Source organism: Aotus nancymaae, unplaced genomic scaffold (assembly GCF_030222135.1).
Source record: "Aotus nancymaae isolate 86718 unplaced genomic scaffold, 86718_ANA_hifiasm-v0.15.2.pri h1tg000040l, whole genome shotgun sequence".
NCBI classification, from domain to species: Eukaryota; Metazoa; Chordata; class Mammalia; order Primates; family Aotidae; genus Aotus; species Aotus nancymaae.
Genome location: NW_026988454.1, coordinates 42,213,813 through 42,232,750, shown reverse-complemented (window position 1 = coordinate 42,232,750; position 18,938 = coordinate 42,213,813). Strand labels below are relative to the sequence as shown.

The window sequence follows — 18,938 nt, the reverse complement described above, 5'->3', positions numbered from 1 at the left end:
TGGCTGTGCTCCAGGTCAGTGTGGGATAGCCTGAAGGATATTCCTTCCTAGAGTTCAGAAAGGAAATTGGGGCAGGCTTCTGTACCAGTCAGGGACCCGGAAAGCAGAAGATGGGTGACATGCCCAAAAGGTTTGCCTGATTCCAGAAAGTTTCATGAATGGGCCATCAGAAATATGACAAGAGTTAAGGGCAATCCATAGCGTTGTTGAAGCACCTTGGAACAGCTGCAATAAGAAGTCAATAGAGTCCTTAGGTCAGAGGAGAGTTCTTGGAACCAGGCAATGGCTGAGCTGTAGAAGGGAGCTACCTAATGGGAGCTTTGGCCTGTGGTAATTGAAAGCTGAAACTGTAAGATGCAGCCTGGCAGGGAGGGAGTCAGGCAGGACTAGACATTTGCTAAACACTGGTTTCTGCCCTCCGGTGTCTTGCAGGGGCTCCCCATTGACCAAGGGTAAGGGAATCACATTGATGTAACCCTTAGATCATCTTTTGGGCACACGGAAGGGTGGAGGAGAGTAGAGAGTGGGTCTGAAGGAGCGAACAGAATCTCCAGCAGATTTCTCTATAAATGTGACACATTTCATACTTTCTGGGCCAATGCCCAAAGAGAAAGATTGGACATACACATATCAGGGCTTTTCCCTTCTCATTCTCTCTCCCTTTCCTCTTCCCACCATCTACCAGGGACAGAACCAGAGACAAATACCTCCTTGGTAAATCCTAGATATCTAAGGGGTATCTAAGGGGAACGGCTTGGGCTGGATGTCCTGGGCTTGGCTTTTGCTATGCCAAGAGAGAAATAATGATAGGTGGAACATTGCTTCCAAAAACAAAAATCACTAGTTTTGCAAAGCTGATTTCTTGTTAGTAAGTACAATGTCTAATGCCAGAATCCTAAATATTAACCTTTTCTTTGTGCTTCTTTAACTTCTCTGTCCTGCCACTAGCAGGTGGATGCCTTAGACCAGTTATGAAAATACTAGATTTGGGGAGAGGCAAAGAGAATACAGCACATTCATACTTTCAAAAATTATTACTCCCCAGTTTCATACTGCTATAGTTTGTATGAAAATTTTACAATTTTATAGCATTTTCATGTATATCATCTGATTTAGCATCATCTAACCTTAGCAACAATCCTACAAGGTATCCATTTTACAGATGAGATAATTGAGATCAAATGTACTCTGTTAGTTAATTGCAAACCCACAACTAGAATTCCAGATCTCCTGACTCCCATCAGAGTGCTCTTTCTTCTGTGCCAGAGAGGGGGCCACAGTTTGCATATTTGGAAAAGAGAACCACGTCCATGAAGTTGGTTCATAATATACTGGCACTTGCTAAAAACTGTGACTCTTGAGCATTTGCCCATGGGTAAGTGCTTTCATTGAAAAATACATTTTAAATTTTTCTAATATCTGCTTCCATGGTAACCAGGTAATTTTATACTTATTTTCTTGCCCTTCTCGCATCGTCATCTGTCACTTGATATCTTTTACCATTTTTTTTTTTTTTTCACTCCTGGTTTTGACCTCATTTCACTGGTTAATTACCTTTTTAATCGAGCTCCTCTTTTTACCTACTCCTTGATTCTGGAATTATCCTTTGACCTCCTCATTTGATTGCTGCTTTCCTAACTCAGTGAGTTGAACATATTCTGCTGAAAAAAGCAGGTCTTGTTTTCATTTTTTTTGTGTTTATGTGACACCCTGTGTATAACTCAGAGAGCACCCACTGGGACAAGATGCAACAGGGAATTATGTGCCTAAGTAGAGAAAGTTTGAGAGGAACTTAGACCAAGACTAACTGGCAACCTGGTCTCTGGGCAGGTTTCTTGAATGGGTGGTTTCTGGCAGTGAGACTTTGAAGGATTCATTCTGTTTCTGAGGAGTGGGATGTTTGGCCCATCAGAGCTGAAAGCCAGTTCAGAGTTTCCCACTTTATAAGGCTTACACGCCTTGCCCTCTGAAAAGTGGAAGCTACCGGCTGGGTGCTGGGTCTGCCTTTCCCTAGATTCACGCGAAGGTTCCCAATTCATGTATTACCAGTTAAACAGGATTTTGAATTTTCTTTTCTTCCTAGAATATAGAAGGTACTAAAGATGTTTGATGTCTTGAAAAGTCTAAGGACCTGGAACTATTGTTTATACTGGACCATGTCTTCTCACACTGTGGAAATAGGGGAAGAGCTCAAACCAACTAAGTTTGAGCAATATCTGTAAGTCCTTGGGCCAGGCTGTGGGGTGCCGTTCACAGTGTGCTGCAGTACTCCACAGGACTGTCTCCTGACCCCCAGTGCGGAGGGGGCGGAGCTTACCTTCTGGGTCTATCTCTCATAGCTGTGCTTGGAATTGCTGCCAATTTCTGGTTTACATAGTTATCCTAGAGCATTGACTAAAATTTTAAATGACTTGTAAATCACATTGTTGTACCAAGAGTCTGTTCTTTACATTCTCTTGAGTCTATAGTCTCATAGGTTGCTGATATAGCATAAAACTGGTACAGCCTTTCCAGGTGGTAGTTTGTCAGTAGGTTTCAAAATGTCCATGCCCTTTGACTGAGTAATCCAATGTATAGGAAGTCATCATGAGGTACTTAATGACTTAGCTAGGAGATGTTCACTGCAGCTTCCCAGCAAACAGGGTAAATTATTAATCATCCATAAAACAAAATAATGCACAACCATTGAAACTATATAAATGTACATATATATTTTTAGACATGAAAAGATATTCATGATATCCTATTAAATAAATAACAGTAAATTCAATGCATATATATAAGAAAATATTAAACACCTATGCTCAGAAGAAATGCTGGAAAGGAAGGAACAAAATACTAATATCTGGGTAATATGATTAATATTGATTTTAATTAATAATTGATAATTTTATCTTACTATCTTCTATGATGGCGAGATATACTTATGAAAAAGGAAATTACTTACCATTGAAACTGGCTTCTGGCATAGAGAGAAGGGATGAGGAGATGATGAATGTGAGTCAGCAATACGCCATGTTTACTACTGTGTGTTAGCATGTTGGCAGTGATGTCAGGGTGCAATGGCACACTATTGATTCAGACAAAAGGATGTGAATACCAGGGATTCAAGAGAAGGGCCAGCTTCAGAACTATACACACTTGAGCCATATTTTTCTTCTCTTTATCTAAAATGTTCTGATTTTGTAGGATATTTACCTTTCTCTTTTGACTTCAGACAAAATCCATTTTCATTTGTTTAGTAAATAATTATAAGTACACAAAAGAATATTTACAATATAAAGGTAAAGTGGAGAAAATACTCATGAACAGAAATTCAGTATCCAGAAATGGAGTATGGCCATTGATCCTGAAAGAGTCCCCTAGGGCAGCAGTCCCCAACCTTTTTGGCACCAGGAACTGGTTTCGTGGAAGATAATTTTTCCATGGACACAGGGTGTTGGTGATGGTTTTGGGATGATTCAGGTGCATTACATCTATTGTGCACTTTATTTCTATTATTATTACACTGTAATAACGAAATAATTACACAACTTACCATGATGTGGGATCAGTGGGAGCCCTGAGCTTGTTTTCCTACAACTAGATGGTCCCATCTGGGGGAAATGGGAGACAGTGACAGATCATCAGGCATTAGATTCTCATAAGGAGCATGCAACCTAGATCCCTCCCAGGCACAGTTCCCAATAGGATTCACTCTCCTCTCAGAATCTAATGCCACCACTGATCTGATGGGAGGCAGAGATCAGGTGGTAATGCAAACAATGGGGAGTGGCCATAAATACAGATGCAGCTTTGCCAGCTCACACACCTCTCACCTCCCGTGGTGTGGCCTGGCTCCTAATAGGTAAGAGAATGGTACTGGTCGGTGGCCCAGGGTTTGGGGACCCCTGCCCTATGGTAAGATCTTTCATTCCTTTCTCCTTTTCTCCCTGCCTTGAGAAAACCACAGTCCTGAATTTTTTATTATTGCCTCTCTTTTCTGTTTTTTTTTGAGACAGAGTCTCATTCTGTCGCCAGGCTGGAGTGCAGTGGCGCTATCTCGGCTCACTGCAACTTCCGCCTCCCGGGTTCAAGCAATTCTCCTGCCCCACCCAGCCTCCTGATGGTTTTGGGATGATTCAAGTGCATCTGTAGCTGAGACTACAGGTGGGCACCACCGTGCCCAGCTAATTTTTGTATTTTTAGTAGAGACGGGGTTTCACCATGTTGGCCAGGATGGTCTCGATCTCTTGACCTTGCGATCCTCCCACCTCGGCCTCCCAAAATGCTGGGATTACAGGTCTGAGCCACCACACCCAGCCCTTGCTTTTCTTTAAAATTTAATTCCTAAGTAATATTTCAGTTTTGTATGCTTCTGTACCTCATTTAAGTGAAATTATACTTACTCTTTTGCAACTTGTGTTTTTCACTCAATATCTTATTTCCAAGTTTTATCCATGTAATATGTATTGTCATTGTCCACTCATTTTGCTGTTATCAAGTCTTCCTCGTGGAAATGCACCACAGTGTACTTATATATTGCCCTGTTTATGAACTTTTGGGTAACTTACAGTTTGTTGCTACTATGAAAGCTTTCATTAATGGCCTCTGATGTGCATGTATAATATCTAATGCTCATGCAGATTGTCTCAGGTCTATACAGAGTGGAATTGCTGGGTTGTAGGGTGTGTGGATGTTCTGTTTTAATAGATAAAAATAGATTTTTCAAATGAAAAAGTAGATAATACTAAATCATTTTCAAATTATTTTTAACTATATTCTTGCCAGCAGTATATGAGAGTTTCTATCCTTCACATAGTCACCAACAATAGCAACATATTGATGCTATTTCTATCTCTGGATCTTGAGAGTTACTAGTAATGTCAGACTTGTAATTTTTTGGTAATCTACTGAGCTTGAAATAATTTAATTTGTATTTCCCTGAGCATCAGTGACATCAAGCATGTTTTCTTAGGTTTACTAACATTTGTGATTTCTGCCGATAAATCGTCTGTTCAGGTCTTTTGGCCCGTATTTCTATTGGATTACTTCTAGTTTTAAAGTGGGTCTGTAAGAAGTCTGTATATGTTGGGAACAAATCTTTTTAGTTATATATGTGAGAAATATCGTCTTCCAGTTAGTGGCTTGTCTTTTCATTTTCCACGTAGTGTGTTTGATAAAGAGACATTCTTAATCTTATTCATCATTTCTTTCATGGTTTGCCTTCTCATGTCTTATTTAAGAAGTCCCTTCCCATCCAGAGGTTCAGAAACATGAACTCCTAGATTGTCTTCTAAAATGTTTATGGTTTTGTCCCTGTGAATAGTTTAAAGGTGTCCAGTGTATTTTTTTCTATAGGGATAACTGTTCTAGGACAATTTATTAAAAACCCTTCTGTTGTAGGACATTCTCCTCAGTTCAGCTAAAAACGGGGTTCTTGTCACACGACCATGAAAGATTAGGCTTGCAGACACTTTGAAGGGTGAGAAAAATGGAATTCATTGGGCAAAGAGGGAAAGAAAAACTCAGTAAAGCAAGAGAGGTTCCTGTTAACAAGCCCCCATCTCACAGATGGAATTCTCGGTTACCACCCCAGAACAAGGAAGGCCAGGCTCCCACCCCCTGCAAACGGCAGGAACTTCTGGCAGGAACTTCCATGGCTCAACCTGTTCTCCCAGTGAGCAGGCCAGTGGGAGTTTCTCCAGGAACCCCTTTGTACTTGGCTGTCTCATTTCCTTTCTCTGCAGAGGTGTAAATGCCAGCTCTGACTTGAATCACATCATAGATGAAGTTTCCTAGGAGTGTGGGCCTGTTTCCTGGGTTCCCCGGAGAACACAGGCATTTAACTCAGCCAGATGTTGAGGGGCCCTATCAAGAAACTGTTCATATTTTAAACGATAAGTCATTTATCTCATATAACAAGTTAGAAGCTATTCTGGATTATCCTGGGGTACAATGATGGCATTGAGAACCCCAGCTCTTCCCATATTATCCTCTGCCAGAGTCGGTTTATCAGTAATGGTTCCTCACAGCTCCAGCTACTTCTAGCCACATCTGCAGTGGAAAGCAAAGGCCTTCATATTTTAAATTCTAACCTTGAGGTTGTTTTGGACCACCCAGGGAGTGTGCATTAAGTTGCAAGCTGCTTTCCCATGCAGTCCCACTCAGGGTCATGAGTTCTCAGGGGAGGATTTTTTTTCTGTCCATTCAGTGCTGAGTTTCAAGATGGGCAACTTGCCTTGCAGATCCCTGTGTGAAGAATTAAGTTATTTATTTCTAGTTCACCTGACTCTCAGGATGCAGCCCTGTGGGGCCTCCAATTTATACAGGAGTCTCACATTAAACTCGTCTCCATGGGTGGGCCTTGGGCTTCGTCCTCTGCCCCTGCACCCCATGAGACAGTGAAGAGCTGAGCTGGAATTCACCAAGGTGGTGAATGTAGACCTCCCTCAAAGTTTGTCCTCTTTACATCTCTGCCTTCCCACTTTCTCTTAATGTTTTTGGCTTCTTGGTATTTTTTACTTTCTTGGAGCTCATCACACATTTAGGAGGATTTTTGTCTTTTCTGGAATTTTTGGTTGTTTTTCAGTGGGAGGGTCTGTCAGTGCATCTAGTCCTCCACACTGTGGAAGCAGAAGTTGGTTTAAATTCACTTTAAAAATTGCATTCTGTTTTATCAATTTTGCCTAAAGGTTTGCTGGAGACTGAACCGTTGCAAGGAAGAGATGAAGACGCAGTAGCCAGTGCTGACTACTCTAGCATGCTCTCTGAGGAGGAAAAGGAAGAGTTAAAGGCAGAGTTAGTGCAGGTATGTCTAGTAATCTTATTGTTGCAATTTCTATCTCTGGATCTTGAGAGTTATCAGTTTGATACAAGTCTCATATTGTAATTGTGTTGTCTTTCATTTAATAAAAATGTATAAATGAATACATTGCAAGATGATGCCTTTTTTCAGGGCATTTTTCTAATGTTGTCTATTACCTGTTGATTACAGTTGTAGAATGATTCGTTGTGCTGCTTAAGCATCAATAAAAACTGGTTTTAAATTTGCACTAATTATTCTTTTTAACTATCAGAATACTATGGGAATAATAAATCACTTAACCTGATGGAATTCATTCCAGACCATGTTATAGGTGCAAGATCCTTTTGAAGATTGGTTCTGGTTTTAGGTCAGCAACTTAGCTCAACAATTATTTTGAAATTTTTTTTAATGAAAAAGTCAATCATAGAAGCAACCAAATTTATAAGTTGTATACTTTTTGGCAGAGCTCTGGAGGGAGAGAGGAAAGCTATGCTTCATCGAGGCCTCGTTAGATCTTGTGTAGCTGCTGTGGGGATCTGGACCTAGAGAGGAGGAGGATGTCGGGCTCATTATGAATACAACTCTTTGTTCAAGCCTTTTCTTTGCAATACCTGCTTTAGACACTTTTCTGAGAAGCCTTTACTTTCTAGGAGGAGAATGCTGTAGAAAGGGCTCCTTGAGTAGGATGAAGCAGCAGAGCCAGAGGAGCCAAGGCCAACATTCCCTCCCTGTTCTGTGTCCTGGCTCATAGGCCGGGAAGATCCTGTTCCCTCAGAAACAAGGTTGCCTTCCTGCTTTGCCCTCTCCACAGGCTGAGAACAGAGCTCTGAGCTCCACCTTACCCTCTTCCTGCTTTGTCCACTCTGAACTCAGTTCTAACCTCCTGAGAATGTTTGTCTATGACAGCTCAGAATAATGTTAAAGACTTTCAAGTGCTCTTACAAGACACACTCCCAAATTAATTTCATTTCAAAATAAAAAAGCAGCACATTCCTCTGGTTTCAGTAAGCACGGTGTGTCACATCTTTAGCTGGGTCTGTCTGTGACTGCTGAGTGGCTACACATACCGCAGTGCACAGACCAAAGTTAGCATCAACAGAGAATGAACTTACTCCACATGTTCTTATGGCCTGAAATTCTGGATCATGACTAGTTCACGTCAACCGCAGGGTCCAAATGTCATGCTCTGCAGACTGGGGTAAGCCAACTGAGTCTCAGCTAAAACTTCACTCCACTGCGGTGATAATGCTAGTTTAAGTGCAGGCACAACGTCTATAACAGGCCAGTTGCCATAAAACGCCTTGATTTTTATTTTTCTGGGCTTTAGGATTACTGGGGTATACATACATACATATGCTAATATATGTTGATTTTTGTATGTTCTCTATTTTCTAAATGTCAACAGTGAGCATGATATTACTTTTATAATCAAGAAAAAAGTAAGCATTGGTTTTAAATGGATGCCCCATGAATATAAAAAGCCAGAAGTGTTTTCGGAAATTCCCGTCTCATTTGGCCGTAGTAATATACTTCCAGCACATTTCATTCCTAAGGGATTTTGAGCCTGACTTCAGGAAATAACACCAGACCCTTTGTTACTGTGTTCAGGTTACCAGGATTCATGTTTTGCACTAGCGTCCACACTTCCTGGCCCTTATTTTTGGGTTCTTCAGAGATGAAGCAGCACCTCATGCTGCCAAAGGTAGCATCGTGTCTTCCAGAGGCACATGAGCACAGCTGCCTGCCCCAGACCCAGTGAAAAGCAGAGGAGGTGGATCTTTGTGAATTTTCTTCTTCACATTTCTCTTTTTCCTCCTCCATGTCAGGCCACCTCTGCTTTATGCTCATTCTGTTTTTAAAACTGCTTTCCTTGCCTTTTACAAGTGTGCCTGCAGATGTGTGGACACAGGAACTCAAGTTCTTTAATATCCTATATGCATTCAGATTTTACCTTCAATGCTAGGATTTAATTTTAACAACGACACACAGAAAGGCATCTCTGCAGTCTCACTGCTGGCCTTATGAAGAACTGAGGCATTCTACAGAGAGTCAGCTCCTCTGTCCCAAATCTCCAGAGATTCTTTATGGGCCCCTGCTCATAAGCAACTCCTCTCCCTGTCTGAGGGAAGATCCTAATGGGTCTGTTAGCTTCTTGGGTACCAAAGATACCTCGGAGAACAGCCTATTAGATGATGGCCTTGGAGTCAGGCCCTCAACTGTGGTCATGATCCAAAGCAAGATCTGTGTGTACAGGGACTTCTGACCCCTGACTGCTTTGTTGAAAAGAGTTTTTGAGTGTGCCAGGTGTCCAGGCTCCTCTTTGTTTCTTACCTCTCTCTACTTTCCTCATCTCCTCTGTGAAATAAATAATTCAAAATCAAAGCTGTTGGAACTTTAAATTATTTTGAGCCTTAAAGGAATGTAATTACGGGACCCGAGTCACATAACAAGCAGCTGTAACCTGTTTCTCTGATTATAGACTAGCCTTTTAGTTACCTACACTGTTTTCTAAAATGTTCTAAGAGACTAAAGGGCACCAGAGAAGACCTCTTTATTATAGATTAACTTCTTCTTTCTACTTTTACACAAACACTTTAGATTGTCTAAGATGGAATGTTAAACATATACTTCTAAATTGGAAAAGAAAAAGAAAACAAGCTGTAACTAATCAAATTGCTGTAACTCATAAACCGGCCATATAATGGAATGTGCTGTAATCCTATTAAATTTTGCTGTTTTCTGCCTGTATAAATAAGACCTTAACTTTTCAGTTTCAGAGCACTTACCCCATTCCTTTAGAGTCTGTATTTCTCAAATGTCTATAGTTAGCTTTTCACTTGGATTAACTCTTAAACTGGATTCTGATCCATTTTATCATTTCAGGTTGACACCTCCTGTTGCTTTCTGGCTATGCTGGATTCCTTCCTCCCAGCTTTCCTTCTCTTCCCTCCCCTCTGTCTTATCCTGCATTATCTTGTCGATAATATTCCCATGAGGTTGTCCTTAGACTTCAGCCAATCTCATAACTCCATTTTGTGGAGTTATGAGAAATGTGTGGTAAGCACACAAAAACTCCATTTTGTGTGCTTACCAAGTGCTGGCAAGAGGAAGACTTCTTTTGGTAGATGTAAAATAAGCCATTAATGTCCAAAAGGCTTACATCTTGGACAAATTCAGCATTTTAAAAGAAGAATCTCTTGGCTCACGCCTGTAATTCCAGCACTTTGGGAGGCTGAGGTGGGTGGGGGGTGGGGATCGCCAGAGGTCAGGAGTTCGAGACCAGCCTGGCCAACATGGCAAAACCCTGTCTCTACTAAAAGTACAAAAATTGGTCAGGCCTGGTGGCACGTGCCTGTAATCACAGCTACTTGGGAGGCTAAGGCACGAGAATTGCTTGAACTCAGGAGGCAGATGTTGCAGTGAGCCAAATCGTGCCATTGCACTCTAGCCTGGGAGACAGTAAGACTATCTCAAAAAACAAACCAAACAACAACAACAAAAAAAGAGAACTCTCTTTTGACATAACTTGATCTTTATTGTTGTGGTCATGCAATATGTGTCTTTTTTAAAGTTCGTCAAGTGTGAAGCCAATATTAACCTGTGATCTGGTGCAGTGGTTCATTCACAGAAGGTGTGTAGTTAATATTTATAATTAGCTTGAATTATTTTGTATTTTAAATGAACATTTCTATTTGTAAATGCCAAAAGTAGAATATGCTTTTTTTTTTAAACAAACCTTGTCAATAAATAAAGAAGTACTCTTTTGTTTCAGATATTTATTCTCATTAGTCTTATTACCAGAGAGCTTTTCTGAGGTCTTTACACATCTGGGTTTTCTTTCTCTCTCTCTTTTTAAATACACTTGCCTTAATAATTCTGTGCCTCTGTCATCCCACTCCCACTTTAATTTCACTAAGCTGCATTTTATGTTTAGTATTTCATAATGTGTCTTGCCTTTTGAAAAGGATGAAGTTTTGGCATTAGTACTGTAAATTTGTGATTATATAACAATCGAATACTGCCAACGTCCCCGAGATAAGATGACTTAAGAAAAAATAGGCATTAATAAGAATAGGAAAAATACCAGACAGCATTATTAAGTAGGTAAAGCCTATTTTCACGCTGCCTCGATCTCTCCTTTGGCTCTTTCCTCTTCCTTTTGTGTGTGTGTGTCCCAGACACACAGTGCCCTCAATCTAACTGTGTCTTAAACTTGCAAAGAAGTACCTTAGGCTCTGGGCCTCTCTCTCTCTCAGCTCCTTCCTCAAGACCTTAACTCTTTCTAGACCAAGCTGGTGGATGGCTAATGTGTTCATAACCATAACATCTTATTGTTACGCCCCTCCCAGACAGTATCTGCAGTTTAATCTTGGGTCTCTTAGCCAAAGGCAGGAAGAGTAGCCCAGAGAGGCAGACCTGAAGCCATGTGCACATGAGACCTCAACAACATACTGATGATTCCTAGTTTATGAAAGTATTTTTTCTTCTGGGTTGCAGTTAGAAACTTTATGTAATCTAGCAGATAAAATAGAAAAAAATTTTTAGGAATTTCATACTGAAGCAATTCATTAGCTAATTCAGACTAGTTAGTTCACTTTTTTTTGCATTTTTCTTGAGATAAATATATATAACATAAAAGTATCCATTTTCAAGTGACCCATGCAGTGGCATTTAGTACACTCACAATGTTGTGTTGTGTAACCACCACATCCGCCTGGTTCCAAAATATTTCCTCCATCCTGAAAGGAAACTTGCACTCCTTAAGGAGTTGCTTCCATGTCCCACTTCCCAGGCTCTGGCAGCCATCAGGCTTCATTCTGTCTCTATGGGCTTATCTATTCTTGATATTTCATGTAAATGGAATCATACAGTATGTGACCTTTTGTGTGTGGCTTCTTTCACTTAGCCTGACGTTTTGAGCATGATTTAGTACTTCATTGTTTTTATGGCTGAATCATATTCCAATTTATTTATCTACTATTTATCCATCCATCTCTTGATGGACATTTGGGTTGTGGTCACCTTTAATCTATTGCGAATAGTGCTGCTATGAACATGTGTGTCCATGTATTTGTTTGCTACACCTAAGAGTGGAATTGCTGGGTCCAGAATTAACTTTTTGAGACACTGCCCAACTGTTTTCCACAGTAACAGAACTATTTTACGTTCCTACCAGTAATGTACAAAGGTTCCAATTCCTCCACATCTTTGTCAACACTTGTTATTTTCCTGTTAATTCATATTTAAATAATCAAGTTTAAATATCTAATCTTGAGCATAAATATTTTCTCCTAGGGAGTCAGGAAACAAAAGAACTAGACCATTAACTTGTAATGAAGAAATAACTATTTTAAATTAAAAGGAAAAGATATATTAAATACTTTAATTCATTAATGTGATTTACTTCCACTTCATCTCATTCCAAATTTGATGTGGCTTACAGAAATACTCACGACATAGAGTTTCCATACTTCTTGCATTAGAATATCTGAGGGTGCTTGCTAAATAACATAAGTAGTCTGCCTCCAACAAATCTAAGGCATTGAACCCTCAGGGCCTTAAAAGGCAGCAGATGCCTGGGAATCTGAATTTTAAATATGCTATCTTATTTAAAGTGAAGCTGAGAACCACTGAGATAACTAGACCAAATGATCTTGGTCAAATAAAGGACTGAAGTTCAGCAGCAGCAGCCTTTAAGGTATTTGTAATTAAAGACCTCATTGTGGTAGGATTCTTGGCTCTGTACAACGAGAAGTGGTTGACCCTTTGGAACCTTACAAGTTAATGTAATTAAAGATTGCCTGTTTTTCCAACTTTGGGTATTTGCTTAATAGAGTTTTTGGCATATATTTAGATGTCTGATAAATATTCTGAATGTTTTGAGAAGTATGAGTCTTTATATTGCATTAAAGAAGTATGAGTCTTTATATTGCATTGTTAGAATATTATTATAGAACCTGAGAATACACTCAACTTAAATAGCTGACTCCATGTCTTCATTATTAGAGGTCTCGTCCCCATACACACCTTTTAAAGTATGCCTGAATTTTTAAATTATTCAGTATGGGACTTTATATTTCTTTTTTTAGAATGATGTTTGATAAGTTGGTCACTTTATGTTTCTCTCTATCACTTTTTGGGGATCAAGATTTTATTAAAAATTTAACAGTAATTTTGAATCCTTTACTCACTCCCCACCTCCAGATGACAAATGAATAATCCACAGCCCCCTGTGATTTTTAATACACTTATGGGACTCTATGGCTGTGAGGTTGAGACTATTAAGATGTTCAAGCTTCTTTCTCCTTGTGTACATCTGTAATTTATTTCAGCAAGTTAAAATTTTTCCCATTATATTTTTACACAGTGGAAAATACAGTAATACTCAATATACCAAAAACCAACCAACCAAACAGGAACAAACAAAACAACAACAACAACAACAACAACAAAAAACGGACTCCCAGTAATTTCAGTCACTCTAAATGAAAGAAAGCAGAGAAGGACTTTTTAATAGAAAATAAAAGACTGACATGAACCCCAAGGATTTTCTGTGGCAAAAGAGCAAGAGATACAACCATGAGAAATCTTGGGCAGCAGATTAAATGGAGGAGGACACATTGATAAAGATGAAAAAGAGAAATATGCCATGATAACAAAAGAATGGAGGGGTTTAATTTTAAAATAATAGTGTATTCTCATTTAATGAAGAGCCTAAAAGCATTCTTCTCTTTGGAGGTCCCTGAATATACTCCTTTTGCAGTGATCAGTGTACGTATGCACACTGAAGACTCTTGCTCATCAAGGAAAGAGAAGGTTCTATTGATTATACTATGTTTGTAGAATGTGTAATTCATTTTAGAAAGATTTCCATGTACATATAAAAAATGTTCCATGAACATAAAGAAATGTATAATGTTAAGTTACCAGGACATTTTCCTGATATTAAAAACCCCAAGATATTGTTACTTCTTACTGTGGTATTTAAGATGCTTGTGATTCAGTATTTCTGCTTGTTTTGCTTATGTCATTATTTGTGTATGTAAAGTTTCAAAGAACCATTCCTGTCTGTTCACTACTGGGGCTAGTAAAAGACTGTGGTGGGTTTTTGTTTTTTGGTTTTTTTGGCATGTTTTGTTTTTGCAGAGGCAGATGCCTTTCTTGAGCTGCTTTCCTAGGAGCTATGTTTCTGGTGATCCAAGGAACGCATTTGCAAGATGACTGACAGGCTGTCAGGGTTGGTGTGATGCAGCTTGTGGTCCAAAGTAGAGTGACACTTTACATGTAAATGAGCCACAGTTACTCCTTTTAAAAAAATTTTAGTAAGAAATCTACTAAAGTGACAGACTTTTATTACCTCCATGAGTATGGAATCCTAAGGTAGTTCTAATGATTCTTTTCTACATTAACAAGAAAATGTCACAAGCATTTATACTTTTCAAAAAACAAAGATGTAAATGTAAGCACCGTTACCAGAGCAATAAGTTATACAGTATAACGAATAATTAAAATCAAAGACTTTGTGTTTTATTCAGATTTATCTTCACAGGATAAAACAGCGCTTTTCAAAATCTGAGTACTTTACAGAGCTCCTTTGTTAGAAATTACATTTGCAAGAGCAATTTTATAGTGCTGAAGAGATCTGCTTTTCTGTAGCACAGGGGAAAGAGGAAATATGCCCATACGAAGCCTTATACATGAATGTTCATAGCAGCTTTATTTGCATTAGCCAAACCTAAATGTCCTTCAATAGGTAAATAAACAACACACCTGGTATATCCATTCGGTGGAATACTACTCTGTGAAAAAAGGGGAAGAACCATTGACAATGCAGCAACATAGATGAATGTAAAATAACTATGCTGCAAAGCCAAGCAAAAATGAGTATATACTCTATGATTCAATTTATATAAAGTTCTAGGAAATATCTGCAACCTCAACTCTAGAGAAAGAAAGTAAGTGAGTGGCTGTCTGGTGAGGGTGGATTGGGGGAGAGGATAGAAGAGGGAGGGAGGAATGACAAAAAGCAACTAAAAGGTGATGAATATGTTCACTACCTTGATTGTGATAATGGCTTCACAGGTAGATACATATATTAAAACTTACAAATTATACATATACACTTTAAATGATTGCAGCTTATTGTATGTCCATTATAGGACAATAAAACTGTTAAAAAGAAAATCACCACAAATCATTCCTTTACATACATCCTCTACTCCCTTTTTCCTGCCTTTCTTAAGGCATTAGATTGGCAAAACCCTATTGTTTGCCAATTGTATTCCTGCACCAATGCAACTGTGTGTGGTTGGCAAAAAATAAACTACACTGAGGCCAGGCGAGGTGGCTCACACCTATAATCCCAACACTTTGGGAGGTCAAGACAGGAGAATCCCTTGAGGCCAAGAGTTCAAGACCAGCCTGGTCAACATAGTGAGACACTGTCTCTTTAAAATAAATAAATAAATAAATATAAAATAAAAATAAACACTGACTAGTGACACTTGAGAAGAAGTTATATAAAATAAGAGTACAGTAGAAAACCAATTTTTATTTAAAAATTATGTCTATATACAACTTATATAAATAACATTTGGAAGTTTAGGAACCGAAAAATAAGCAGTGGCTATTTCCTAGTAGGTTACTGGTGATTTTTATTTTCTTGTTTATGTTTTTCTGTACAATCTGACTTGTTTTTAACAAGCAGCATTGATTACTTCTATAATGATTAAAATGAAAAATCCTGTTTCTACTTTGAGACATTAAGACTATCACCTGTATGGGATTTTTTTGGCAAAGCCGCACGTGGGATTGTAGAACTAGGAGGGTCGGAGGCTGCTTTGGAATACCCAGAGCTTCTGTAAGTATCCTTTTTTGCTTGTCTGACATTTTCCCCCACCATTTCCCCTCCTCCTTGTAGCTAGAAGACGAAATTACAACACTACGACAAGTTTTGTCAGCGAAAGAAAGGCATCTGGTTGAGATAAAACAAAAACTCGGCATGAACCTGATGAATGAATTAAAACAGAACTTCAGCAAAAGCTGGCATGACATGCAGACTACCACTGCGTAAGTACGATACGAACAGTGTTTTATTAACTCAGCCTGCTGGTTCCTCACTCTGTTGTGTTATGTTTTTCCTACAAGGCTGATTTGGTGCATGATGCTAGGAAAAAAATACTTTCTCTAGAAGCAAAGCAAAGAAATATGAATAATCATTAAGTATGTTGCATGTGAAGTAGACTATAAAGTAGCTTCATGAGATAAAACTTCATTCACTGAAACTCTATTTTCAGTCAGACTACTTTCACTAGGTTGTATTGTTTAAATGTTTTTCTCTTTATATTTTTAAACATTTGTTAAATATACTTTTTTAAAAACTTTTTCTTATAAAAACTATAAATGGGAAGGTGTTTTCTCCTCAGCACACTTGACACTCACTATGTATGTCTTCCAAAAGTGGTTGGCAGTTTCAATATGACTTGCTGGCAATTGATTTACAAAGAAAACCTTGTACCTCTGATCTTTTGTTTTGCATTTTTCATTCTCACTATTCTAGGGAATATTTAGAGCTGGGTTTAGACCAATAGAAATGGTTTTGGCTTCACCATTATCATCTTGTCTTGTGTTAGGCAAGGTACAGAATAATCTTGATTAATCTACAATCACACCTTTTTTATTAGATTATTCTTAAGTTGCATGAAATATTTAATGATGATGGTACTTTTCTAATGTTGTAAAATATTTTACCTGCCAGGGATTCTCATACCAAAGGGGAGTACCTCACATATGTGATGTGATTTTTCTTCTTTTTGTGAGTTGGGGGTTAGGGGCTGGTGAGGAAATCACAGAGGCTTTAATCCCTAGCCCTAACTTTAATCCCAAATTTCACCATCAAGAAATTGTCTTTGGGTTATGCATTTTCTTCTCTACTATCACACTTTGGAAGGTAAAGATATTGCTTTCCTAATACCTAAGTAGGAGTCGATTTTTCTGTCTTTCTCCTAGACATAGAGAGACCTGATAGTAGGAAGAGGTACCAATGATTGACAGCAATTATTTCGGTTTTGCCAGCAGCCAACTTTGCCTGCTGGTTCCTAAGAACTAAGGTGTAAGACTTTTTGCTCTTATGTGAAAATGGCCTTGGTATGAGGAGTTGGGTCTAAAATGAGCATGATATCTCCCCAACTTTCTTAGTTTCCATAAGAATGAGAATGTTTCTCTTCCCCTAAATATGGCCTAGCAGTCCTATTGGGTTATATGCCTGTGCACCCTAAGAACTCAACCAGATAGGTTCAGGGCACAGCCCAGAGTCAGGCAGGATGGAGCCAGGGAGCTTGTCAGTTTATCTCCACAAGCTAATCAACCTTCCCCAACCTAATGATGACAGTTATGGAAAAAAATAAGAAATCACAAATTGATGTGCAGCAATTTAAAAGATAAATTGCAACACCATATGAACAATCTCCTGAAAGGATAACTGGATTTTAGGCATTAAATTAAATAAGCTTATCTGTTCGTAGTTTTGGCCACTGTCTTTCCACTTTGGTGGCCAATACCAACTAATGGCCCTGACAGTGGAAGGCTGAACAATCTTTAATTCTCTGGGTCTGGTCACCTCTGTGTTTAATCCAGGCCTGAGGGCTTCATATTACACTGGTCTGAACTTCCCTGTGGGGTATAAGAACCAGGAAGACCTTCCTTCTTGGCCTTCCCAATCACATTGCAAAAGTAAACTAATCAAATGAAAGGCAGGGCAATGCTGGCAATTCTGTTGCTGAAGGAGAGAGGTCCCTGGCAGAGAAGTGGGAATGTCTAGCAGAGGGAGTGTCAAGTTTGTGTGAGGTCTGATTGGGGCAGGGAAGGGAGAGATTCATATTCCTCCTGGGACTGGAAATAGAACTGGCAAGTTCAAGGAAGGTTTCTAGCCTCTTCTCACAGGGGATAATGTCTAATTTGTGTTTTTCCATGTTTGAAAAACAATTTTTTTTTTTTTTGAGATGGAGTCTCACTCTGTGGTCCAGGCTGGAGCGCAGTGGCACCGTGTTGGCTCCCTGCAACCTCTGTCTCCCTGGTTCAAGCAATTCTCCTGCCTCAGCCTCCCAAGTAGCTGGGATTACCGGTGCCCACCACTATGCCTGGTTAATTTTTGTATTTTTTAGTAGAGACGGGGTTTCACCATGTTGACCAGGCTGGTTTTGAGCTCTTGACCTCAGGTGATCCACCCACCTTGGTCTCCCAAGTGCTGGGATTACAGGCAGGAGCCACGGCGCCCGGCCACAAGTTGGTTTTATAGCCAGGTGGTCTACTTAATGTAAAGCATTTTGCTGGATGAGTAGCCCAGATTTATTTCCTGGGGTTGTGGAGTTTAGAGTCTAGTTAGGAAGACAGAGTTTGAGTTTTATTGTTGTTGTTTGTTTGTCTGTTTGACAAAATTATAGACAAGGAGGATAGAAAGGATTTGGAGAACAGACCAACAATGGTTTCCAGTTGGATGATGAAGGCAATAGTAGGACCCAGTGTGATGATAGTAGGTCTTTGACTTGGGCTAGACCTAGACATGAGTGAGCGTTGGAACTGTTTACTAGCATTGTGGTTAGTCTCATGGTTGCTTGGGTTGAAATCTAGGCCTTGCTGCATTCATGAAGGCAGATCATCTTAATACCGATCCCATAGGTAGTGAAAATTCATTCAGTAAGTTAACGTTTGTAAAGCCTGCAGGACAGCATCTGACACTCTGTAGGCATCAGGTGATTATTTGCTGCTGTGAGAAAGATTCAGAAACAAGTCTGGAGGAGAAGCCCAAGAATTTGTTTTGGCTCTATAATGTCTGAAATGCCCAGTATATAAACAAATTTATAGACTGAGAGGACAACTCAGTGGAAAAGTTTAAGGCAGAAATGGACATTTGGGATTCATCGAGCGCTAGATGACTACATGAGATTTCCTTGGAGATTACTTAATAAATATAAATGGTCATGAACTCACTAACCTTTCAGACTGAAGTGAACTTTCCTTTGTAGGGAAGAACCAATCCCCCTCTTTAAGAGTAGACATAAGTCTTCTCTTATGTAGAAAGGGTCTGTCTCCAACCCTTTCTTCTTAGTTACTGAGGGAAGGCAGTGGGCCTTAATTATATGTTTGGAGGAGC

General features: G+C 39.3%; 1 protein-coding gene across 8 annotated transcripts in view; it reads left to right on the top strand.

Moving 5' to 3' along the window:
- The window catches only part of TPD52L1 (TPD52 like 1), a 106,654-nt gene that overhangs the window by 58,357 nt on the left and 29,359 nt on the right, over window positions 1–18,938 (top strand). For 7 of the 8 annotated variants that reach the window (XM_012475712.2, XM_012475715.3, XM_012475719.3 and 4 more), the window contains 2 exons: window positions 6,675–6,790; window positions 15,708–15,856. In XM_012475712.2, coding sequence (XP_012331135.1) covers window positions 6,675–6,790; window positions 15,708–15,856 — 265 coding nt within the window. Of the gene's footprint in view, window positions 1–6,274; window positions 6,412–6,674; window positions 6,791–15,707; window positions 15,857–18,938 lie in introns of those variants that run through there. The other variant, XM_012475713.3, reaches the window with a different exon arrangement.